The sequence below is a fragment of the Brachypodium distachyon genome, chromosome 4 (assembly GCF_000005505.3).
Source record: "Brachypodium distachyon strain Bd21 chromosome 4, Brachypodium_distachyon_v3.0, whole genome shotgun sequence".
NCBI classification, from domain to species: domain Eukaryota; kingdom Viridiplantae; phylum Streptophyta; class Magnoliopsida; order Poales; family Poaceae; genus Brachypodium; species Brachypodium distachyon.
In genome coordinates this window covers 39,939,910-39,966,513 of record NC_016134.3, presented here as the reverse complement: position 1 = coordinate 39,966,513, position 26,604 = coordinate 39,939,910, and the positions used below count along the sequence as shown (strand labels likewise).

The following is a 26,604-nucleotide window of genomic DNA, read 5'->3' as shown; positions in this document are numbered from 1 at the left end:
ATCGACCGCATACTAAAAATGCTAGTCACAAAAGATTGTCCTGTCCCGTGAAAAAACTGCCGCATTCGATATCTGGATGAGTGAACGGAACCCCAAAACCACACCGCACAATAGAGACGGCTTTCTTGCTCTGAGCTGCAACAACCGATCAAAGACCCTGGAAGAAGAACAACACATGCTGCCAAGTTTAAACCAGAATTTGGCCTGGAACAGACGATTCACGGGGTACGTACATTGATGGGTACGACTCTGTTTCGTAGCGCAAACATAGCAGCGTACAACAACGACCGCGTCACTGGAATCTGATGGCCCATGCACGCATGCAAGAAAGAAGCCGTGGTGTAAAGACAGGAGAGGACAAGAATCGTACGTCCTGGAGAGAGGGGCCAACGGCGACACGGACACTGGCAGCGGGAATAAATCGGGTTTACAAGGGATCCAAGGTTCAGCTTCTCTTTACTTCACTGAACCCTACAATCTTTGCATAATTGGACCCATTGATTCCAAATTAGTTCCCCCCAAAAATACAGTATCACACACGTCTGCAAGTGTCTCTGTCACTACCCGCCATTACATCACTAATGCTCTTGCTAAATTCCGTGCAACTGTAGGCTCGTGGCATCGTGCCGACATCCTACTAATTGGCGTCGTCAAAATGTATAATATTACTCCAGCTGGTGCTGGAGTGAAGTCCCCGAGCAAGCATAAAATCTCGCAACAGTGGCTGAACTGGCAGCTAGTCGGCGGGCAAGAACAGCAGCAGCGGCTTTCACCAATGGGCTCATATGCTATGCAATCCTGCCCAATAATAAAGATGCAGTACGCTGGACCATGCAGATGATCGATGTCCACCGCACCAACCAGCTCCATTACTTCGCCAGAACTGCTGGATGAACACAGCCACACAGGCGCACGCTAACAACACAAGTAGAAATGGTCCATGGATAAAGAGCCGAACCAAAACGTAGCAGGAAATGGAAAGCTTGGATTTGGATTTCTACGAATATGGATTCACTTGAGGGAAACAACATGCATGCTAGTAGAACACTGCAAGTCATTGGGCAAAGCTGTGCGGGTTTGGATCCATTCGCCACAGCATATAATGATGGTTCACATGACCAAATGACCGAGAAGAACAAAAGAAGTGACACATTTATGCCCAGAAAGAACAAGAAACAATTTTGACTGAATGGGAGCCAGTGACTTCATCTTTCTTCAGTCCTGGCTCCTCTGTTTGCTCTTATCTATACCCCCCCATCTTATCTAGAAACAGTTATTTGCAGTTTTGCATATGATCCTATCCCTTGCTGGATACCCCCATTATTCACTAACTAAACAGCTTGAGATCAACACTTCTTACATGGTTGCAGACAACTTTAATGCCTCCAACAATTAGCTAGGGATCGAATACACACTTTGGTGGTGCTCTGGCTCTTATCGAGTTCACGACGACGCGGACATGGCTGCGGCCTTCTTCTTCGTTGGCTTTTTGTCGGTGCCTGCCCGGGCGGCTTTGGCGACCTTGGTGTCGAGCTTGTAGTACTCCACGAACCAGTCGACGAAGTGCCGGAGGCCGGCGTCGAGGGAGGTGGTGGGGCGGTAGCCAAAGTCGTGCGCCGCGTGGCTCACGTTGGCGTGGGTGAATGGCACGTCCCCGTTGCTGGGCATGGCGATGACTCGCTTGTTGGCCTTCTTCCCCAGCAGCTTCTCCAAGATGGCGACCATCCGGGTCACGGGCACGGGCGAGGTGTTGCCGAGGTTGTACACGCGCAGCGGCGCCGGCCCGGTCTTCTTCCCGGACCTTGAGCTGCTGCCGGTGCTCTTGCCGGCGGTGTCGAGCGCGCCGAGGCAGCCCCTGACGACGTCGTCGATGTAGGTGAAGTCGCGGCGCGCGTCGGCGTAGAGCGTGATGGGTTCCCCGGCCACGATGGCGCGCGCGAAGGAGAAGTAGGCCATGTCGGGCCGGCCCCATGGCCCGTAGACGGTGAAGAAGCGCAGCCCGGTGATGGAGAGCCCGTAGATGTGGTTGTAGGTGTGAGCGATGGCCTCGCCGGCCTTCTTGGTTGCCGCGTAGAGGGACGCGGGCCGGTCCGTGCGGTGCTCCTCGGAGAAGGGCGATTCCGTGTTGAGCCCGTAGACGGAGGACGATGAGGCCCAGACGACGGCCGGCTGCGGGTCGGCCCGCTTGGCGGCGGCCTCGAAGACGGTGACGAGGCCGGCAACGTTGGAGGCCACGTACGTCTGCGGCGCCTCCATGGCGTAGCGCACCCCGGCCTGCGCCGCCAGGTGGAGCACGTGCGTGAACGGCACGGCCTCGAAGAGCGCGGCCAGGAGCGGCGCGTCGTTGATGTCGGCGTCCAGCACGACGACCCCGCGGGCCGCCAGGACGCCCTGGCGCGCGCGCTTGAGGGACGGGTCGTAGTAGGAGTTGAAGTTGTCGAGCCCCAGCACGCCGTCGCCGCGCGCCCTGAGCGCCAGCGCGCAGTGGGTGCCGACGAACCCGGCCGCGCCCGTCACGAGGACCGACATGCCGCCGTCGGCCTTGCGCGGCTTCGCGCTCTTCTTTATCTCCTTCTGCCACTTCTCGGACCCGTACACCGACGCCGCTGAAGCAGCCGGGGTGGAGGAGGACATGAGAAGGCTCCGGTGCGAGGCGTGCTGCAGCGGCGTGGGCGAGGAGGAAGAGGAAGAGGAAGAGAGGGAGAAGGAGCGGGAGAGGAGGGACGGGTAGTGGAGCGTGAAGAGGAAGACGAGTGCGATCGTGGCGAGCACGGTGGCGCGGAAGAGCAGGTGCGACGACGCCGACACGAGCTTGCCGCTCGCCACGCGCCGGAGCAGCAGCGCGCCGCCGCTCGCGTACCGCTCCAGCTTCACGCCCTTGGCCGCCGCGTCCGCCGGCATTGTACTGTATATTTGTATGTACTATCTCGCGCCTTCGGCGACTGTGCGTTCGTTCGCGGGTCGCGGCGTCTGTGGACGAGTGTGAGTAAAGCTAGAGGCGGGCTAGCTGAGGAGGGAGCAAGGGGGAATGAGGTGGGATATAAAGAGCAGGGGGGATGCGAGGTGGGGGTGGGGGTTTTCACGTTTGATTTCGGTTTGGATGCCACTCGAGCTTCAGCCCTCAGTGCCTCACTTCCTAACCCGGTCGACTCGATCTTGTGCTGGAGTAGTAAACAAACGAAGGGTGACTGACCGGACTAGCTTGGGAATTTCCTTTTGGTAGGGTCGCGGAAAAGGTACTTACATGTTGTCCCTACACGTACGGCTGGCCAATCCAACTTGGGCTTCGCTAGGTGCGCGCACAGTCTGTTCTTGTTCATCTTTCAGTTTTGTACACACAGCACAGTGTTAATTGCCACGGGTAAAGACAAAGATGTTAGACGCAGAAATCTCATGTGAGCAAATCCAGAATGAGAAACTGATGGAGGAGCACATAACATTTTTCGACCGGCAATTCATCCTTGGCGTTGCTCCGATGCTGTCCCGTTCCGTGGTCGACCCGGGGAGATGCATGCATGCACGCATGGGCATGGGCGCACCGGCATGAGAAATCACTGTCGCGCGCATGTGGTGCGATTTAAGTGTTGGCGGTGCGTTAGATGCGGCCGGCGGTCGGTCGATCTCCCGTCGTCCACTGTGTTTCCTTCTCCACCGCAGCCTCTATCAGGAATTCAGGATTCAGGGCGCGCGTGGGGGGTTCCCGTTGAATGCTTGTCGATGGAAAGAACGGTGGTCTAATCAGGGGAGCACCCCCCGGCTCCCGAAAGGAGGTTGGTTAGATTTCCTTTCGCTCATGGATGCATGCGCGACTCGATACCAGGACCCAAAAACAGATATCCTTCCTTGTTCCACGCTTAATAATTGCCAATTTGCAGTTTCATTACAACCAATTCATGCATGCATTTAATCACACCCATATATATGGTCCAGGTATCTCTGCGCTTGAACAATTAACCGGCCAGCTGCCTTGAAGCCTCTGCTGCGCACGATTCTATCCTACTCCGATCCTTCAACTGGTACTAGTACGGAACGCAACAAATCCGGTCCCGTGGACTTCGGTTACCCCTCTTCAGCACTTGCAAGAAGTTACGAGACCGGAAAGAAACGGACCAAACCATGACCATGTCTCACTTCTTCGCCACTTGCAAAAAGTTTGTTCCTTGCCCTCTCATTCCCCAAATCGATAGAATTTTCGTTTGGCCTATTGGACAGTTGCATGTCATGTACGCTAATAAAGCACTCCGACCGTACATGACTAGGTTTGGTTCCTATTCCGGCTTGCTTCCATTACGGGGGTCAATTACCATATATCTAGCCTCGTGTGAGCAACATCCAACATGCATGTTCCCATCGTTCCGGCTTGCTTCCATTACGCGTTAATTACCCGTTCTAGCCTTGTGTGAGCCCCGTGAGAGACCGGCGTGTCCGCACATCTTTTTGTCCTCAGCTAGACTGGGAGATCGATGTGGCTAACTGCCAGACCCATTTGTTTGTGGTTGACCAATGCAATTTACTCCCTACCTTCCACGAGGACTATATGTATGCAGGAGTAGTGCAAGCGTGCCCAAGACTGACCCAGGCCCGGCTTTCTGAAGCAAAAATGGAAGAGGCGTTTGCCCGAAGAAATCGATCAGGAACGGGATTACGTACGCCCGGGATGCCTCGATCCAACACAGTTAATGCTCTATTGATCAAGCTTTCCCTTGACGGGTTAAATCACACACGTACTAGTCCAAAACGGCGCCACTCTCGCCGGCACTGCCAAGTCCATGGTGGTTACCTTTTTTTTTTTTTTGAGGGAAAGTCCATGGTGGTTGCCTTGCGGCAACGGGATGAAACCGGACGATCGGAGTCCCGTTTCGCCAAGAAGACGGGGTGGGAAACCGGGCTCTGCAGAGCAATGGCCCCGGTGGGCCAGAAGCGGTTGCTCTGGACTGGCTGGGCTTTTCAATACAGCTTCTTGGGCCACTTTTCACGGCCGTCGATCGTGCAGCCACGAAAAAGAAAAACCGTCGCAAGAATGCCTACCGTTTAAGTCTTGTCACAAACCACGGATCAGTTCATCTAAAAAAGATCCACCGGATCAAAGCATAGCGTGTTTGGTTCATACTTTTTTCTGTTAGCTTTGTGTATTCATTCATGACGTGACGTTTCGGCAACGGAGACGATGGATGTTGAACCAAATTTTTTTGGTCCTAGTTCCATTTTTTTTGAGTTTTTTTTATGTTTCTTGTATTGTTTCTCGTCGATTTATCAATGGAGAAACAATTTCACCTGGATTTTTATTTATTAATCGATTTATCTTGTCGCACCAGTGGCACCCGGAATACCACCGTTGCCCAACGCGTGGGTTGCCTCGCTCGCTCCCCGCAAGAATGGCACCCTGGGCAGCACAGTGCGAGCTGCCCGGGAAGTTACCAGCCCGGCAAGAGCCTGGAAAGGGGGTTGTCTTGAAACAGGACTAGCCGGGCTGCGGGGGTTATCTCGGATGACAACGTGAATCCCCGTCAGGACGCCCCCCGGGAAGCTCACTTGCCGGGGAAGCTGATCCCTGACGCAGGCGCTTACAACAGGGCCAGTGCCTAGTGCAGGCAGAGTATCGGCGTCACGTGGCCGCTCGGCAGGCTCTTTTCGTACAGGGCTGGTTGGAGCGTAGAGTGTGGCACAAGCCGAGCATTAAATGCTCAGACAGGGTGGTGGTTTCCTGTCTAGTCAACTTATAGTGTGTAGCCCGCAGTGAATTTATGGCACGTATGGTCCTAGCTACAGTGCGTTTTACCGAGCATGCACGCCAGCACAGCAAATGCAAGCCGCCTTGGGTCTTCGTTCGGCGCGTGTCCGGAGGCGCATCCCCATGCAGACCAAGGCACCTGTGGTATCCCCTTAAGTATAAAAGGAGGACCAGCGTCACTGATCAAAGGGTTTGGTCCCGATTTTCCTAAGGTTAGACTCGAGCTGAGGTTACGATCCTTAGAAATTTAGTTCAGAAGTAGCAAGTAGCCACTGAACAGAAAGGAAGAGAGCGCAACCTGTAAACACTTGTTCATTGGTTAATACACGCTCAGAAGCAGGACGTAGGGTTTTACACCTCCGGGTGGCCCGAACCTGGGTAAACCGACTTGTGCATTGCAACGCTCGTCATTGGCCTCGCCGGCGATCGCTTGCCCACTGCCGAACCTAAAAGGGATGCCTAGCATCCCCGGTGTCTAAGCTTCGGGCTACGACAATCTGAGTTTTCAAAACCACGGTGATGTTCATTCAGTTTTCGAGGGATTAAATCTAATCTCTAATTAAAGTAGCATAAATTTTACGGTCTAGATTTTACAAAATTTATCCAACGGTCTAGATTAAACCAATCATCTGATAATAGATGCAGTAAACCAATCAGCCATGACACGGACTCCACATTTGGTACGCCTGATAGCAAATCTAATCCTTTTCCTATTTTACCTCCTCTCGGATACTAACAACCGGAGTAACAAATCCTGCATGTCCGGAGAAACAAATCAATCTGGGGAATCAAACATGGAAACCAAACAAATCAGTCCAATCCGACTGCTATAGCAACAAATCCTGCCTGTCCGGAGAAACAAGGCAAAAAGCAAGATTATGGTCCAGATTTGTCATAACAAAATCGAACCAATCTGACTAATCCGCGTGGGAACAGGTCCAGATTTAAGAGTCCAATATGAGTTCAATTTGGACAAAAGCTATATGCATGATTCAAGAAGGAACTAGATAGATCATATATAGCTGCCAAGTTACGGTACGCAGCAGCCAGTTAACATGCCCTCGGAGGCATATGTGTGTACGCGATGGCACATACATGATCACGACGCGTCTACGGCGCGATGCTCGGAGCTAGACTTCATGTTCCTTGGGGCAGGCCGACAAGCTACTCCCGAACATGCATGCGCGCGGAGCTTCTCCGGGGCTGCGCGCCTCGACGGCCTTCTAGTGGAGGAACGGAGGAGAGATGACGATCGAGGTGGGTGACGACTGACGGGCGACAATGAGTGGAGGCCGGGAGGCGGGAGCTATCAGGCAGCGGAGACAGCGTCCCACTACTACAGAAAAGCTTATTAGTAACGGTTGAAAAACAACATCAGTAACGGTCGGGGCGCTGTTACTAACTTCATGTTACTGATGATACCCATCATCAGTAAGGGAGCGACCGTTACTGATGTACATATACATCAGTGTATATCTCATCAGTAACAGTCGCGTTGCCACATCAGTGTCGGTCGAGGGACCGACACTGTACATTTTCGGTATTTAAAATAATAATTAAAACCACAGAAAATTATATACAGCACAGCACAGAATGTATCTCATCACAGAAAAATACATATAAAGCCGCATCACATCACATCACATCACGTCACATCACACCATTTAAAGCATACAAATGTATATAAGCCGCATCATATAAAGCATATAAAGAATACAAATGTTTCTCACTTCACGACATTGATTCCAAAGTGTCAAAATTTCATAAAAGCAAAATTACAAAGTGTCAAAATTTCATGAAAACATATACAGAATACAAATGTATCTCATTTCAAGCTTAAATCTATTGTCGTGGGTGAACCCTAGACACGACTTGTTCCACGCGTTCGAAAAAGTCCCCACTAGGCTTGATGACCTCATTGTTTATGAGATGGACGAACTCCCTTTGAATGTTATAGACGACCCATTTCGGTCGGTGTCCCATTGTCATTCGGGGCCGCCAGTACTCTTCCATCGCCGCGACTGACCCCTTCCACTCAGGTTTGAACATGCTGGCATTCTCCATAAAGATGTGACAGCAGTAGTACCCACAGAACACACTGCCTGACGGCTGTTGCTGACAAGGGAACCTGTGGTTGTGGTGAGGCTCGTCTTTATATCCTTTACCAGCTGGTTTTCCATTGGTCGCCACTTTCCAGGCAGTGTTAATGAGTGATTTGATGAGTTTCCAGAACCTACCTCGAACACCCTTCTTTGGAAGTAGTGAATTGAAGTAGTACACCGCGGACCAAGGCAAACAAATGAGTAGTGTCACCCAATGGTCTCTGTTTTCAAAGAAACAAACTTTAGTATCTAAGGGTGTCTAAGAAAGACTGATTTACAAAAAACAAACGGTTCCATATATAAAATTCCACTTACTCCAAATTAAGGAAGAAGATGATGAAGTCGTGGTCCGCGTATTTCTCGAGACATGCCACCAAGTATTTAGATGTCATGGTTCTTGAAGCATCCTTTTCAGGCTCAAGACCGATGTCACGGTAGTTGAACATCGCGGGGTCTAGAATGGCTACTTTTTTGACCTCCAATCGCCGCAGTTCTCTTATTTGTTAGGCAGACCACAGCCTTGAGAGGTTGATATCAAGTTTTTGGCGGTTGAAGAGGTGGAACAATTCGTTGAACTCCACACCAAAGGTGATAGGACATTGAATGTTCCCGGTTTCTTGGTCAAAGAAGCCATAGTCTTTTGGGATTCTAACATTGATCTGTTGGGCATGCTATTGAGAACCAGCTGATGCTTGCATGTAGAACTGATGAAGCTCTTGCATCTCTCTGGACATGGCATGCAGGGAATCTTCGGTGACCATCGGTCTTCGGGGATAGTAAATAAGCACCCGGTCGAACTCCCTACCCACGAAATAGGATCCGTCTTCGAATCTCTGGCCTTGATATGGGTTCTTAATGAGAATGCCAGGCCTATTGTCCTCCCAGATTCCAGTTATGTCAGGCACATGGTGCATCTCATCTTGAGTGACATTGGAGGACTCCTTAATGATCTTGCCGCCGCGCCCCCTCTTTTTATGCCTTCTCTTACTGTCCATGCTTTCTGCTCCTCTGCCTTGTACTTGTCATCGATCTTGTGGCCACCCATGGACTCAGCGGCACCCAAGAGAGAGAAGGTGGGAGGGACGCTTTCAGCCTGTGCCGACCCTGTGGTCTGGCTATCTTTGAGCTGTGCAGGCATCGACATTGCTCGCTCTTCATGTCCGCCGGCATCGACAGGAGGAAGTATCCTAGGGGAAAGGCTGAGCGGCGAATAAGAAGTACCTTTGTGGGCGGAGGGAGATGGAGTCATAGAGGGCCGACGCTGGTTGTAAAGAGATACCAAGCTCCTAGGCCACATAATTCGGTAGTTTGGACAACCGCCTGGGATATCCACGCCTTCCTCCGGAGGTAGTGGGATAGCATAATCCCGATGCTCCTCGATGACGGAGTCCACCATCACACTCACTTGTGCGTCGTTCATGAGAATGCCTTGCACCAGTGGCGATGATTGTTTGGGCAACAGGCGGCCAATGGCGCCTACAGGCTTCCCAGGCTTGTCAACGTGGATACGACACTTCACCGGTGCCTGCGCCTAACAAGAAGAAGGCATATGTGTGTAAGATCTTTACTCATGAAGGTAAGGAGTGAAAAAGAGTTTGAAAAGATTGCTTACAAGGATGTTGTCGCTCGGACCCGGCTCGTTATCTCGGCTGCCCTTGCTTGGGGAAGGTTGGCTAGTGGGGGGGTTGTGCATGCTAGGAGCCAAGCTGTAACCTGGGGTGTAGGTGTCTTCGTTCTCCATACGTGTGTCGGAGGCGGCGCTGCTCTTCACCGGGGTGCTCTTTCGCGGGGGAAGAGGAGGAAGAGGAGGAAGGAGGTTCCCCTTCCACTCCTCCCCCGAGTATGGCACCAAGGGCGGGGTGGTCTTTGGCCAATGTCGACACCAAATGATGGACGGCTTGTACTGCAGATTCCCGCTTGAGACACGATAGATGCCTGCTCTCGTGCCTCTGCCTTAGCTTGTTCTATTATCTCAAAAGAAGTGGGGAGCTTTTTCTGGACCCTGCTCTCTTCGGAGCAGGCGGGAAATAATCATCCAAGCAGGCCCTTTCGCCTTCTCCTAGAACACGGCCCGTGTGCTCCGCCTTTTGCAAGCCGGCAGTCACAGCCGACTCCCACCTCTTGCTTTGCACGGAGTTGTCGGAGGTTTCTGACCTCTTGCTCTCCTCCCATTTGTGGTCATTTTCCTATTATCATATAAGACATGACGTGATTCTATATGAATCAGGAGTGTCATAATTAACGCCGAAAACACTAAATGCACGTGAACCCTTACCGTAAATTTTTTAACAGGCGGCTGCATTGGCTCAATGCCCGCCCACTCCTCGGGTGTCATGTGCTGACGTGCATATTCTCTAGCACGTTGGTCCTTCAGCATGTCATGCACTGGAGGCACCCTGCCTGCCGCCTCGAGAATTCGGTCCTGCTTGCGCCAGACCTTCTTCTTCCCCTCTTTCCCTGCACTCCCTAGCCTGTGGTTCAACGGCTTCCTCAAGCGCAGCGCCCTCATGCGTTCACTCTTTGCAATGAAGGCAGGGTCAGACGATTCCTTCTTGAACTTTTCCCATTCGGCCTCATCAGTTACCGACGGCCATTTCTTCTTGATGATCTCGTACAGTTTGTCCATCCACTTTCTAGCGGTGGTTTTCCAATTAGCAAGTCCATTGCAGACTGCTATGTTGACGACCGCTAGGAATCGCTCGCGCCACTCGTCGGTGACTTGAAACCTCTTTGCAACGTCCGTGATGCACGTGTCTCTAACGACTTGGGAGATGTCACTCCACTCGTCGGTGATCTTGCAATACTTGCGTGCAACGGCTCCATAGGTCATTGCGAAGGCCTTCTGTGCCCTCTCAGGTGACTCCGGGCGGCCTCTCTCAGAGTGCCGGGTGACCACGTAACATAACTCCTTCAAGTTGTGGCTCCCCCTCGGCATCTTCTTCCTTTGCTTCTTAGCAGGTGTTTCAGAAGGCTGCGGGTTACTCTCTTCCACCCGTCGCTCGTTGTCGCGCTCTTCTTAACGAGAGCTACCTGAGCCAGAGCTGTCAATTTGCTCTCCCGATGAAGACTCTTCATCGACACGATCTACCTCCTCCCGATCAAGAACTGGTTTCTGGCTACTCTTGCCTCATCGTACCACGTAGGTAACGAAGGAGACTCTTTACTGCCATCCAATGATAAATTCCGGGATTGCTTTAGTATCGACTCACCATACACATCTTCTACCTCATCACTGTCATCATTTGCCGGTGCAGATAATGACACATGCTCCTCAAGGATATCAATAGAACCAACCTTTTGTAGGTAGCAAAACATCTCACTCAGTAACGAAATTAGAGTTCGATCTTTTACGTTTGTGTTGTCTTTTTGCATTTTTGTTTCGATCCGACATCAGATCTGAGTTATTGCTCACTGACTATATCTTAAACCATTGCGATCTCTTTCTTTCGCTTGGTTTTTCTTCCTTCCCTTCGGTACTCCTTAACTCGGGGATACTCCTTCGGTAATACTTGGCTACTACTTGAACAGATGGGTTTAGTCCCTTCCTTCGGGCAACGTTTTCTCCGGGTACCACCGGCTTACCACCGGGTTGAAAGAAATCACTTACTATTAGGACTGTTCGGTACGACTTAAGGCTACTGGATTTACTTTCTTTAATGTTGCATCTGCTTTCAACTATTTCATAGCCTCCCGTCCCGAGCAAACGTCGAGAGCAGGGTGTTGAGCCAAAAAGTAAAATCCATAGAGTTGGGGACTAAAGAGACTCTTTTTTTACAGCTAACCATGAAGAGAAGAGATTCTCAGAGTAGATTCGGTAATGTTGAGTCGATCTAGTATGGAAAATTCCTCGCTGTGCGCTCGCCTTTTGCCTGCTTCTGCTTCATCTGCAGATCGGATTCCTTCCCCAGAGTTCTTACTTATAGGCTTTATAGCCAAGCAGTCCAATAGAATAGCTGCTTCTTCTAAAGCGGATTAGAGTGTGTAACATCCCAAAATTTCAAACTTTTACATGTGCATTGCATCCATGAGCATCATGCCACAATTGCATGTTTGAATTCAAATTTTGAATCACAAAAGGCTTTAAGAGATTTTGTTTACATCCCTGTAACCTTTGGATTTTCAAACCAATAGGGTTGATGTATAAAAAGGGTTTAGTGCATATATAAACTATCCCATAATTTTTGGATAATTATTTGGAGTTGAAAAAGTATTTTATTTAAACAGATATATGGCCCTAAAGGCATTTACAGGGCAAATGTATATTTACATATTTTATTTTGAGGAGAAACTACTTCCAAAAGTTGTATCATGGTAGAACATGATTTTACAAATTTTCTGGATTTTATTTGGGCCAATTTGAATTTCAAAATCAAAAGCTATCAAAGGATTGAGAAAAAAAAAGAAAAAAAAGAAAAGAAAAGAAGAAAACCGGACCGAACCGGCCCAGCCCGACCGAACCGGCTCGGACCGACTGCGTCCGACCGAGCCGGACCAGCCCGGTCCGCCCGCGCGCGCGCCCGCGCGCGCGCCCGGGCCGCTGACAGGCGGGGCCCGCCTGTCAGGGCCTTCTTCCCCGATGGAAGGCGCCGCGATCCCCGCATGCTTGCCGTTTTCGCCACCGCGCGCCGTCTCCGCCGCAATCCCCTCACTCCGTCCCGTTCTCGCAGCCCCGAGCGCGTCCCTATAAAGCCCTCGCCCCCGCCGTTCTTTTCCCCCTGCTCGCCCCCGCTCGAACGCCGCCAGGCCGCCCCGATTTCTCGCCGTTGAAGCTCCGTCCGCCGCCATTTTTCCTCTCTCCGACGACGTCGCGGTGAGACACCTTCGAAGCGGCCGCCCTCTCTCTGTTTCCCTCTCTCTCGCGCTTCTTCTGACGCGCGCGCCGACGTTTTTGGTCCACTGCAGCGCCCGCCGACCGCCACTCGAAGCCTCGCCGGAGTCCGCCGCCCGCGCCGTCGCGTCTCCGCCGTCCTAGGCAAGCCCTCCGGCCTCCCGAAGCCGCACCGACCCCGTCCCCGTCTCCGCCGTGCCGCGCTGCGCCGACCACGGCCATCCCCGCGTCGCCCGCGTCGCCGGAGCACCCCGCGCCGCCGCCGCCCGTGCCGCGCCGTCGCCGGAGAAGGTCGCCGGAACCCTAGGTAAGCCCGAGAGCCCCCGTCCGTCCGATCTTTGATCAACGGCTTGGATTAGATCGGGTTAATTCCCTTAAGTGAACCGGTACGCGCCTATCAGAAGCTGCCACGTGTCACCCGGTTTCATAAAATAAAAATGTAATTTTAATTCTCCGGAATTAATAAAAGGCACTTTTGCAGATAGGCCCCTGTAACTTCAAATGATCACAACTTTAAATCTGTTTGGCCAAATTTAGTGATCCACACCTTTTTGGAATCCTTAGGAAATGTAGAATATTTTGGCACTGTCCAAATTCAAATTTGAATATTTGAATCACATTCAAATTACAGATTAGGGTTTTATGCCATTTAAATCATAACTAATTATTTAGAAGTCCTTTTTGAATGAAACCAGTGCCCAAAATTTTGTTTTAATGTCCTCTGTCCAATGGGGCAGAGAAATGAATATTTTGAATTAAATTGTTTTGCAGATGCAAATAAAACCTCATTTTAGGTTTTAAACCCTAGATTTTGCTTTTGCTTAAAAACCCTAATTACATGTGTTTAATTCTCAAGACATTGGATCAGCAGATCACCCAAATAAAATAAACCAAACTCATGTCACATGTTTTGCATTGCATCATGACATACATATTCTTTTGCTTGTGTGGTGTGTTTATGTATGTGTATGTTTGCCTGATTGTATAGTTTTCTCGGAGAGCGAACTGTGTGACTGTGAAGGGTGTTTGAACTCTAACTACTATCAAGGCAAGTTCACTTTGATCATCTACCCTATTATCTTATTATGCACTAGATTTTATTAGTTGCATTGTCAGGATTATTATTGTATCTATGCTAGCTATGATCTATCCTACTAGTATATGATACCTTTGCCATGACTTCACCACCAATTGCCATCGTAGTAGTAAAATGCTAAGCTATGATAATATACGAGGGTGGTATTATTACAATGTGATACTATTGAATTACAAATATAGTTTTCCTAGTGTATGGCAAAACAAGTAATTCAATGAACCGTCCTGGGTGGGCTGCTTTGAGCTTTCGGATGTCGTGACGTTAGGTCCATTTCTATGGGGCCCGCTGAGTCGTCTCTCCGTGTGATTCGGGAGCGTCCATGGTCGCCTCCTCGTGCGATTCGGGGAGCGCCTGCGTCACAATGTGGGATGCCACCCGGGATAACCAGAGACTGGACTAGTTTCCTGTTTAGTAGCTTCCAGTACAACCACATGGTATTATGGGCTCTGCCAGGATGGATGTAAGAAATATGAACCTGGATCCGAGGTGACATCGGTATGTAGCAGTGTAGGTTGGAACGCGTCCCTCAGGTGGTTTGGGGGAATATGTTCTGAAAATTCCTGTAATCGATGCCGTTGCTACTCCATCTGGAGGACAGCAAGGGATTAACACGTCGATTTCTTGTGGGTAAAGTGTACCACCTCTCGAGAGTGTCAAACTAAGTACTTAGCCGTGTCCCCGATTACGGACGATTTTGAGCAACTAGATATTGAAGCTGTAAGGAAAGTCTCACTCATTCAAATTTCCTAATAAAATGAATGGTTTGAACTGGGTAGGAGCATTGATGTTTCTATTCAATGTGCCTAGGTTAATAGGAGCATGGGTGTTTCTACCCCGTGTCCAATAGAATTCAAAACTATTTGTCTAAAAATGATAGGATTTGAATAATGATGCTTTTATGCAAAATAGCCAAACCCCACCTAGCCAAACTATGCATGTACTTGGTAGGACCTTTATAACTCTAGTGAGCTTGTCAATACATTCAAATGTATTGACCACGTAGTGGCTGCAATTAACAATGCAGGTGGATCCGACGATGAGTGAGGTTCGTCGTTTTGACATGGGTCATGTGCTTACATTCCAACATGCTCTCACCTTGGAGTAGTGTGGCCCTTATGTTCTACCCTTTTCCGCTGCAGTATTTTGAAATATTGTTTTATGATGTTGAAACAGTATTTGTTTTATGATGGCCCCAGAGGTCATGCGAGGTTGTAAGTACTATTAAATTCTGGATGATGCGATGTAATAAAGTACTTTGACCTTTGTTTCTGTATATTTCATCATGAAACTGTGTGTGCTAGTGAGTCGATCCAGGGACTAGCACAGTAAGCACAGAGATCGAACCCTTGGTGAAGGGGGGGGGATCGCTTCAGAGTGCGACGACCAAAGCTACGGAGCGGCCTCTACCGCTTTCCCTACTGTTCTGGTTGAACTAGGGCTTTGGCTGAGCGACCACCTTCTTCCAGTATTCTTAGCTTACCGTCTGCTTCCTGCTTGATCGGTGCTGACTGACTGTTCTTGCTTGTCTTGGGCCTGCTCTAGTTTTGGTGCTGCTAACTAAGGGTCGAATTTCATGACTTGATGAAGAGGAAGCCGAGTATCTTTGGTCTTGAAGAGTCAGGCCAATCCAACCGCTTGCTCCTGCCAAACTCAGTCTCAGTCGTACCATAATGCGCCTGGGCTCAACACTTTTCTTGCTCCAAGACCACCATCTAGCCCTCATGTCAAATAGATGACAGAATTTTAAACAATCATAGAATGATTTAAGCTGAGGAACATAGAGGTCTCTCCCACAATTTTTGTCATATGCCTCTGGAATAGTGTTGAAATCACACGCCACTAAGCAGGGGCCTAAACCAAGTGGTTTATCTTAGTGTGCTAGCCGCTGCTTCATTTCGTATAGCGATAACGCTTTCTCTTTCTTAGTGCTCCACCCCGCGGAGAACTCTGGTTGCGCTTTGGTTGGCTTTCTCTTTTTTGTCTATTTTCTCTGACTTGACTCAGCTTGACCTACTTGACTCAGCGGTTAGAGTATCGCTTTCATACGGCGAGAGTCATTGGTTCAAATCCAATAGTAGGTAAAACCGGCCAAAACCCCCGCTTTTGCCAGCATGACAGCAAGCACAGACTGGCATCAAGGAGTCGAATGACCAAAGCATCGGTTGCTTCCACTTGTTTGTTGCCTTCTTCGACTGACAGACAAGGTACCCCCCCCCCTCTTTTTCTTTTCATGTATGTGGGCTGCCTGCCCCGTCCCGAATGGACGAACAGGAAGAAGCAAGCTGAAGAAAGGCGCGAGAGAGAGTTGATACTCCCCTCTTTCACAATTAGGTGAAGACCAGGAGGGCCGTCCACCTCACGTCAACCTTCCACTTCCCTCCCCTCGATAGGTCCCAGGTGGGCGGACGAGTGCGACCCGGAACAGCCTCTTGAGCCTTGGCCTCCAAACGCTCTGCTAACAGAGCAGAAAATCCGGAAGATTATTTCAAACGAATGACGCGCGTCAGGCGACGATCCCAACCAAGGCTATCGTAAGCCTGACCCGCTACCACAGCATCCGTCCGTTTTCATTTGAATGTTGTTATGCCCCGGATCTACGATGGGACCGGAGACCCGGTCGAGTCAGCTTCGCTCCTTTATTAGTTCAAATTCTTTCAGAAGCGAATGCTTTGGAATATTCCATTATCCAAACTAAGCTTCCGATAAGAATAGTGGATTGATGTTGAGATATCTTCATTGGATTGGAACAGCAGTTTTGATAGGATTTGGATTTCTCGTGGGTTACCGAGTGACCATGCCTCCAGTAGGAAGATCGAGGAACCGGTGCTGGCGCTCCTGGTTCATGGGATCCTAACCGCGATGGGGAGAGACGATATTATTCTTTCGTAAGTCCATCCAATGGAGATAGGTTGAGGAGAAAGAAAGGAGAAAAGGAAAGAGAAAGATGGACAGTATCCGAATCAAATAAGAAAAAAACGTAGCTATTTCATCAAATCCAGATTGTGTGGGTGTTCAGTGGAGAAATCCCTGGAGGTTCTGACAGCGCGGGACTGAAAATCCTCTTTCGCTGGTCCGTTTGGACAAGAAATCCAAACATGGTTCGAATCCACCTCAGAACGAACAATGAATGAATGCCTTTTCGGGAAAGTCAAAGGCCGAAGATTGGAGTTGGAAAAGCGGAAGCTAAGGGCAAAATAAGAAGTGAATAAGAGGATGTGTCTCACCCATCTTCAGAGCCTCTATAGACGCCGGTTTAGTGTGATTCCAGACACGTATTTCTGGCGTATGTAGAGTAGTGTAGTTTTGCTAGTAAATCTAGTTGTTAGCAAGGAAAGATAGATAAAAGATGGTTTCAATTCTCCATCACTAACATCCACAACAAGCTAACACTTGTATAAATCATGCTCTTTAATTTCAGTGAACCCTAATGTTTGTAAAACAGGGGCAGAAATTAGCAAGCTAACACTTGTATAAATCGTGCTCTTTAATTATCAAATTAACATGCTTATGTGGCTCGGGGAACAACTACTAATCCTACAAACTACAAACTACAATGCTAATCCTAAATTAACATGCCCATCTAACTCAATTATCAAATTCACAAATCCTAACCCTAACCCTAAATTAACAGCAACAAATCCTAACCCTAAATTAACAGGAACAAATCCTAACCCTAACCCTAACCCTAAATCAAGCTAAATCAGAGGAGAGGGAGGGAGGCAGAGGAGGCGCGCACCTGTGGGGAGGACGGAGACGGCTCGGGCTCGGTGAGGAGGGAGACGGCGGCGCGGTGGCGTCGGGCTCGGCGGCAGGTGGTCGAGGCGGGGGCGTCGGGCTCGGCGGCGGCGGGCTCCGGGCGCGGTGGCGGCGCTCGGGGCGAGGAGGACGAGGCGCGGGCTCGGGGCAGAGGAGGAAGACGACGCGGGGCCGTTGAGCTTGGCGGCGGCGGGCTCGGGGGCATCACGGCTCGGCAGTGTCGGGCTCGGGGCACCGGAGGAGGTCGACGGCACGGAGGAGAAGGACAGCAGCGGCAGCGAATCCGGCAAGGCTTCGCCCGCGGGAGGAGATAGCCCACTGCTGGTCGGCTGTGAAAGCGATGCGCTGGCGACAGGAATAACGGGCTAGGGTTTCGGCCGCTCCTTTCATACGCCGAAGCACATCAGTGGCGGTCGCGTAACCACGCGACCTTTACTGATGAGCACCTACACATCAGTAACGGGCGGGTGGCTCAGCAACCGTTACTGATGTCCGGGTGGCTCAGCAACCGTTACTGATGTAAGCGTACATCAGCAACCGTTACTGATGTAAGCGTACATCAGTAACGGTTGCTGAGCCACCCGCCCATTACTGATGTGCTACTATACATCAGTAACGGTCGCATAGTAGCTTACCGTTACTGATGTGCTACAATGCTTGTTGGGGCAGTTGTATTTCTCTAGTACTTGTTGGGGCGGTCGTCGGATCATGGAAACCTTCGTAGTCTTCTTGTGAAGTAACTCCGTCCACTCCAACAATGCTTTTTTCCCCTCTTCTTACTACGACGCGGCCTTTATTTGCCGGGTCGTCTATGTAGAAAACCTGCTTGCATTGTTTAGCAAAGACCCATGGTTCCTCTCTTGCCGGGATTTTTCTCATATCAACTTGTTCACGAGGGATCTCAAGAGGTAGCACCATCGTCGTGAACCTGTGACTTTCTTCTTTGTCACCTTTGGTCCATCTTACACGGAACATTAGGATCTTTGTGATTGAGTACTCCAATTCCCAGATCTCCTCGATAACGCCGAAGAACGCTTTGGTTTTGCTGTTGTCGTCGGTCGCGGTCTCAGAATTCATGACTACACCACTATTTTGATACGTGCTTTTACGGTCCTGAGACGCAGTGTAGAAATTATAACCGTTGATCGCATATGATTGCCAAGTAGAGACGTGGTAAGCAGGTTCCCGTGATAAACATGCAACCGTCTCTTCTGATACATTGGTCGTCTCCCTGCCGTACCAATAATTCTTCAGCCACGCTGCGAATGTTTTATTGTGCTCCCAATGGATCCAGACTTCTCTTTTAGGGTTTTCATTTAGCAGTTGTTCCATGTGCATTTCCTGATAAGGCCGGCAGCAACCGACAGTTTGCAACACAACCAAATATGCTCTTTCAAAGTCAGCTTCCCTTCCTCTTCCATAGACATTAAGGTATGTAAGTCCAAGGCCACCTTCGCCATCGAGCTTGCCCTTGTGCCGTGATTCGGGAACACCTATTGATTTCTGATCGGCCAACCAATCCGTGCAGAACTCGATGCACTCTTCTGCCCAAAAGCCTTCCACGATGCTACCTTCCGGACGCGATCTGTTACGAACGTAACGCTTCAGAACCCCGTTGTATCGTTCAGGGCCATACATCTTATGCTGTAACGAGGGCCCTAGGGACAAGATTTCATCGCATATGTGGATCATTAGATGGACCATGATATCAAAGAATGATGGAGGGAAGAACATCTTGAGTTCGCACAGAATCTGTATCATACTATTCTTCAGTATCTGGCATCGTCTAACGGTGATTGACTTCTGCGAGATGCTGTCAAAGAAGTCTGAAAGCTTCATGTTTGTCTCCCTTACGTGCGGCTTCATGATACCTCTGATTGCGATTGGAAGTAATTGAGTGAGTATGACATGGTTGTCGTGAGACTTAATGCCAGATAGCTTGTGACTCTTCATGTCAACTAGATGCTTGATGCTCGACGAGTAGTTCGATGGGACTTTAATGCCCTGCAGGCACTGGCACATCCTATGCAACTCGTCTTTGTACAAGTTGTAACATGAAAGACGACACCGCGTGGTCACCGTCATGAAACCATTCTTGTCGGCTGCCGACACTTGATCTTTGCCCCACAACTCTTTCCTGATAGACATGAGTTCCAGGTCCTTCCGTGCATTGGGTCCATCTTTCATCTTCTCTGGAATGTTCATCAGCAACCCCAGCACGTTGTCGCATACATTTTTCTCCACATGCATGACATCTATGCTGTGGCAGCATTCTAAATGTGCCCAGTACTCCAGGTCCCAGAATACGGATCTCCTTTTCCACACGACGCCTTCAGGTTCCTTATATTTCTTCGCAGCAATCTTTCCGGGGACAAACTCAAGATCATTCACAATTTCAAGGATTTACATACCAGACTTCTCCTTCGGCGCTATCACGTGCTCCGTCTTCCCATTGAACCTTTCCTTGTCATCCCTCCAAGGGCGTTTAGCATCCAACCACTTTCGGTGGCCCATGTAAACAATTTTGGATGAAGCGGGCAACTTCTCCGATGTCGTCTTTTCCCCGCACTTTGTACAGGCCTTGTAGCCATGTGTCACCTGGCATGAAGTATTTCTATTTGCGGGGTAGTCATGCACGCATGTCAGAAGCGCTGCTCTCATCGTGTAGTACTCACTCCTGTTTGCGTCCCAAACCACTCTGCCAGGGTTCCAAAGCTGCTTCAGCTCATCCTTCACTAGCTGCAGATACACATTTAGGTCAGCTCCCGGCTGCTTTGAACCCTGTATGAGCATGCACATGTGGATGTACTTTCTCTTCATGATTAACCATGGAGGAAGGTTGTAGACAAACAAGATCACTGGCCATGTGCTGTGCTTGTTGCTCATGTTTCCGAAAGGATTTATCCCGTCAGTGCTGAGACCGAGCCTCAGGTTTCTGGGCTCTGCCCCGAAATCCGGAAATGCCGTGTCGAAGTTCCTCCACCGAGTCCCATCGGCAGAGTGTCTTAGGACCCCAGGTTCCTCCACACGGTAGTGCCCGTCAGGATCGAATGCAGCCTGCGTCGGATCGTGATGGACGATATACCTCGCGTCCTTAACGTTTTGCATCCAACGTTCAACTTGGCCACCTGCCGTAAGATACCAAATAGTCTTTGCCGGCCGACCTTCATCACTTCTTCCCCATCGTCTTCGCCGGCTCTGGCGTTTTTCTTCTTGTATCTCGATGCACCGCATATGTGGCAGCTCTCATGGTTCTCATACTCTCCAATGTATACCATGCAGTCGTTTAGACATGAATGATGTTTCACGCAATCTAATCCGAGCGGGCATTTAATCTTCTTCGCCTCGTATGTGCTCTTGTGCAACTTGTTTGGCTGTGGAAAAACCGAAGCAAGGTAACTCAACAAGTTCGTGAAGCCCTTGTCTGACCAGCATGATGCTGCCTTCAGCCTCAAAAGTTCGAGCGTCACTTCGAACACGTTGTTTTCTTTGCCAGCTCCATCATACAAGGGTGTGTTTGCGTCCTCCAACAATTTTTTGAACTGAGCAGACTCTGCCTCATCTTCGGGGTCCCCCAGCTGGTCCCGTAGGTACGGGTCATCTAGCATTTCGGCAATCCTGCCACGTGGAGCTCGTTCACCTTCCACATTAGCCTCCTCATCGACCCTTGTTTCTTCCTCGGAATCATTCGCCAGATTATACCGCAGGACATTATCATTTTCGCTACCGCTACCGACATCAACCGCATCCTCCCCGTGACAAGTCCAGCGAGAATAACCTTCCACAAAACCCGATGCCAGCACGTGCATCTGAACATCTTCAGGCTTCATCATGCATGTGTTTCCACATTTGCGACATGGACAACGCATCATCAAAAGTCCTTTTCGTTCCATATCACCTTTCGCGACTCCAAAAAAGACCGTGCATTCGGTTATCCATCGAGCATTGATTCTTTCCTTGGCGTACATCTAAGAACGGTCCTTCGATCTACAACACAATACACAAGAAAACAAACAAAACAAAATAGTTAGCCTAATCATTGACAAGGGGATTAAGGTGTTAATTAACCGAAGCAAACTAATAATTTAAAATCAGAGACATTCGGAGAGAAATTGGAGGTCGGCGAGAAAGATCGGGAGGGAGAGAGAGCTCGCAAGCGAGAGGGAAGCTCCAGGCGACGACGAGGAGGCCGCATTTTGGCCGGCGGCCGCGGAGCTCAAAAATTTGAAATTGGGGAACTTCAGTGTAACATCCCAATTTTCAAAACCCTTCATATGCATTGCATATCATAAGCATCATGTCACCCTTGCATTTGAACACCTTGAAAACCCAAGATTTTGCCCAGAAAACCCTTTTACAGAAACGCCTTTATTTGATTTTGGTCGTTGATCTTGCTTTTGAGTATTTGCATTTTAGCCCATGAGGGTATTGTGATAAAAAGGGATCTAATGCAAATATAAAGCTATCCCATCATTGGCTTTTGAAAGTATTTTGAAAAATAATTTGTTTGGATAACCTAAGGGCCCTAAAAGCCATTTTATAGGCAAATGTATTTTTAAAATATTTTATTTTGAGGAAATTCTTGTTCCAAAAGTTAGATCATATGAAAATATGATTTTACAAATTTTGTTGCTTTTTATTTGGAGTGATTTGGAGCTCCGAATCAATTTTGAGGTTCGAAATCAGAAAATAGATAAAAGAAAAGGAAAACCGAAGAAAACCGGTCAAACCGGACCGGACCGGACCGAACCGGACCGGCCCAGCCCGAACCGGCCGGCCCGCTCTCCCTGACCGGTGGACCCCGCGCGTCATCTTCTCCAACTGCCTCATCCGGAGTCCACGCAGAGCACGCCCCGCGAACTGCCCACGAATCCGTTCTGATTTCTTCGCGCACGAACCACCAAATCCGAAACCCCGTGCATCATATCGAAGCCCCCGAACTCCTCTACCAATTCCCCCAAACTGCTTGCCCAATTTCGCATCGGTTAGGATTTAATTTCTCGCCAAAGTTCTTCACGGACGTCGCCGTTCTTCGCGTTTTGCCATCGTTCCGGTGAGCTTCCGCCCGCGCCACTCCCCTAGCCTCTCTCCTCTCCCCGTCCCGAACGCCGTGACGCGCTCGCCTTTGCGTTTGGCCGCCGCCGCCGCCTCCGGCCGCCCGCGCCGGCCAACTTCCTCAGCGCCGGCCGCCGCCCGCTCGTCGCGCCACCTCCGGTCGCAGCCCCGCGCCGCCTCCGCGTCGCCCGTGCGCCGCCTGCCGTCCGTGCCCGTGCTCCGCCCCACGCCCGTGCGCCGCCGCCGCCGGCCGCCCTCCGCGTGCCGCCCGTGCCCGCGCCGCCCCGCTCCGCCCGCGCGCCGCGCCGCCCGCGCTGCTCGCCCGCGCCGCCACCGGCCGGAACCCTAGAAACCGGCCAGTCCCGCCATGCCACGTGGCAGGGTTTTTCTTTTTATTTTAATTCGGCCGGATTGGATAATGCAATTTTGCAGAAAAGCCCCTACAACTTCAAAACCCCATATCTTTTAAACCGTTTGTCCAAAATTTACGATCCACACCTTTCTGGAATCGTCACAACTTGTAGAATATTTTGGCACTGTTTAAATTCAGTTTTGAACAACTTAGACAGTAGCTATTTACAGAATGGTTGAATATGGTTTAAATTCCAAATGAATTGTTTCAAAATAGTTTTGAGCATGTTATCTTGCTGTAAAATTATTTAAACTTGTTCTCTGTCCATTAGGACCAGAAAATAAATTATCTTGTGTATAATCATGGCATACAAGTTAAATATTGCTCTATGTTCCAAAAGCCGCACAATCTTTTCTTTTAAACCCTATTCATGTATCATGCATATTAATTACCACTTTGATGTTGTATAATCTGTCCAAATCTTTTGAGAGCCTTTTCAAAACAGAAACGAAACTTTGTACGTTAGAAGTAACCTTTGTGTGCATCATCTTGGCATATGCATCATGGTATGGTTTTTGTATTGAATGTTGTGTTTATTGTGTGTGTTTCTTTTATTTTAGATTGTGTGGACTGTATTTCTTGTTGTTGCGAAGAGTGCGAGAACTATCACAACCTTGGACAAGGCAAGTTCACTTTGATCATATCCCATTATTATTGTTGTTTTAAAATACTTATGCATTAGTGTTGTTGGTAGAGATGCATTGATAGGACTATTACTCGTACTCTATGCTAACTATAAATCCCAGGTAGTATAGTTTACCCTCGCCATTACCTTGATACCAAATTGCCATCGATTGTAGTTGAATGCTAAGCTATGGTATTATCGTGGGGGAGATAACTACATTATGATATTGTTATGCCTTTGGCTATATGAAATGTTTTTGTTAGATGTAAGGCAAAACAACTAATTCAATGAACCATCCTAGGTGGGCTGCTTTGAGGATTTTGAGGATTAGCGGCGTCAGGTCCATTTCTATGGGTCCCTCTGAGTCGAGTTCCTGTGGATTCAGGAATGGATCGTCCATGGACGACTCTCCCGTGGATTCGGGGAGCGCCTACGTTGCAAATGTGGAATGCCACCTGGGGTAACTGAGACTGGACTAGTTTCCTATTTAGAAGCTTCTAGTACAACCACAATGCTATATGGGCTCTGGCGAGACAAGAGTAAGTTGTATGAACCTAAACCCGAAGAATTGTACTGAGGTAGCCGTGTAGGGGGAGCGTGATTCTCTCGTGGTTTAGGGAATTACCTCTGAAAATCTCGTAATCGATGCCGTTGCTACTCTACCCTGAGGACAGCAAGGGATTAACACGTCGGTTTCTTGTGGGGAATGTGTACAAACTCCCGAGAGCGTCAAAACTAAGTACTTAGCCGTGTCCCCGGCAACGGGCATTTTGAGCAACTAGATGTGGAGCTGTAAGGAAAGTCTCACTCATTCCAATTTCTTAAGTAAAATGAATGGTTTGAACAGGGTAGGAGCACTTGAAGAATCCACTTCAATGTACTCTAGGTTAATAGGAGCATGGGTGTGTCTACCCCGTGTCCATTAGTTAACATTACTATAACATCCCTTTGTAGTAGGGTAATTTATGTTCTGCTTCCAGGCAAACAGCCTGAACTTCACTTTGCCACATTATGCATATACTTGGTAGGTTCTGTTATAATTTCTAGTGAATATTGCCAATACATTCAATGAATTGACCCTAGCGGCTGCATTTTTTAATGATGCAGGAAGCTCCGACGACGAGTAAAATGTGCGTTCTGTTTGTTGGGTTACGGGCCTACATTCCAACACGCTCTCACTGTGGTGTTGATGTGCCCTTGTAACTTTCGCTTTCCGCTGCTAAACAGTTGTTTTCTTTCCAGCTAACCAGTGAGGTTATACGAGTTGTAAGTACCTTTTTAAATTCTGGATGATTCGTTGTAATATTGAGACCTTTGTTCTATGATATTACATCTTGAAACTGTGTGTGCTAGTGAGTCGATCCAGGGACTAGCACTAAAGCACAGAGATCGAACCCGTATACGGGGGCGGTCGTTTCATTCGGAGAGAAATTGGAGGCCGGCGAGAGAGATCGGGAGGGAGAAATAAGTCGGGAGGGAGAGGGAAGCTTCGGGGTCGAGAATCGGAGCTCGGCGGTCATGGCCGCCCGCCAGCCATGGAGGCGGCGCCGCCGGTGCCGGGGGGGGGGGGGGGAGGAGGAAGGGGGAGGGAGGAGGGGCTACCTAGGGGGCTCGCCGGCGGCCATGGCGCCGTCGAGCAGCACCTCGCCGTCGTCGGAAGTGAATGGGCCGTAGCTGGTCCGTTACGACGTGTGGCGCGACTAGCTGCGGCTCTGCTCACCGTATTTAAATCGCGACGATTATCAGTGTCGGTCAGCGTTTGCGCGACCGTTACTTACTAACAATAGTTGGCACATCAATAACGGTCGCGCTAGCGCGACCGTTACTGATGACTTGTTCATCAGTGGCGGTCGCTTCTTAGCTGAGCGCCACTGATGTAACTCGCGAGCTATGATTATTCATGAGTGGTGGTCGCCTCGCGCGACCGCCACTGATGTGTGGCTGGGCGGGGACGGGCAGAGCCCGCTCTGTTCATCAGTAACGGTTGCGGCCGCGACCGACACTGATGTTGTTCATCGGTAACGGTCGCGCTGGACCCGTTACTGATGTTCTGTTGCATATAGACCGTTTTGTAGTAGTGCCGCAGACGGTCAACGAGCGGCGGCGGCCGAATCAGTGATGAAGAGGAGAATAGATCAACGGTATGGATATATCAAGTCGACTGGTTTTAATTAGAGATATGTCGATTTTTTGACCATTGGATATGATTTGAATTTTAAAATTCGGAACAAGGACAGAGAAAGAAGAATAGAAGGATGTACAGATATTAATCCAACAAATCTAATAAGCCAATTAAGATTTAAGTCTTTTTTTCCTTAAAAAATCAAAATTCGATATAGCCACACCTATAGATCAATCCTGTGCAACGCGATACTATTAGGTGGTAGCTGGCCATACCATAGTGAGGGATGAGGAGAATCGACTTATTTTTAAAAATGGTAAATTCGGTGGAAACGTGTAAAATAACTATAGGGTGGTAGCTGGCCATACCATAGTATCGATGACGATACGCGGCCTCCACGCCATATCCGTGCGATCTTATATAAATCAAAGCAAACAAACTTCGTATGTACAATTGACATACTCAGCGAAATAAGGAAGATTGTGTGTGGACGTCGTCACGTCGAAAAGAAACCCTGAGAAGTCACACATGACAATGGATGATGGGCCTAACAAATACAAATTAGGCTAGATAAAAATAAATGCTTATGGCATTATTAGTAAACAAATAATAATTTTAGATACTTTTGTGTGTGTTCTTGTTAGCCTTCCGGCGGCAAGTATGTATGGACATACGTGGGTGAACTTGGGTGTATTCCGTTATCTCATGATAGTGGAATCCGACCGTATGATCGTTTTTAAAAAAAGTAGATGCGTCAAAAAACTTTATAAAATTATCTAAAATAAAACATTACGACACAAATTTAAATGCAACAGGCGGGCGGCTAATAGACGAAAGGCATCAACCGACAATGAAGGGAGGCAGGGATGCTGGCACC

The 26,604-nt window shown here is 49.3% G+C and overlaps 1 protein-coding gene and 1 non-coding gene across 2 annotated transcripts; one reads left to right on the top strand and one right to left on the bottom strand.

The window, feature by feature from the left end:
* Nucleotides 1-1,057: 1,057 nt before the first annotated feature.
* LOC100838738 (UDP-glucuronate 4-epimerase 6) lies at nucleotides 1,058-3,060 on the bottom strand. The gene has a single exon (XM_003578328.4). It carries the CDS (start codon nucleotides 2,899-2,901, stop codon nucleotides 1,444-1,446), a length of 1,458 nt encoding a protein of 485 aa, XP_003578376.1. The 5' UTR covers nucleotides 2,902-3,060; the 3' UTR covers nucleotides 1,058-1,443.
* A 12,705-nt stretch (nucleotides 3,061-15,765) lies between these two features.
* Nucleotides 15,766-15,838, top strand: TRNAM-CAU. The gene has a single exon. It is a non-coding gene; the product is annotated as a tRNA-Met (tRNA).
* Nucleotides 15,839-26,604: the final 10,766 nt, after the last annotated feature.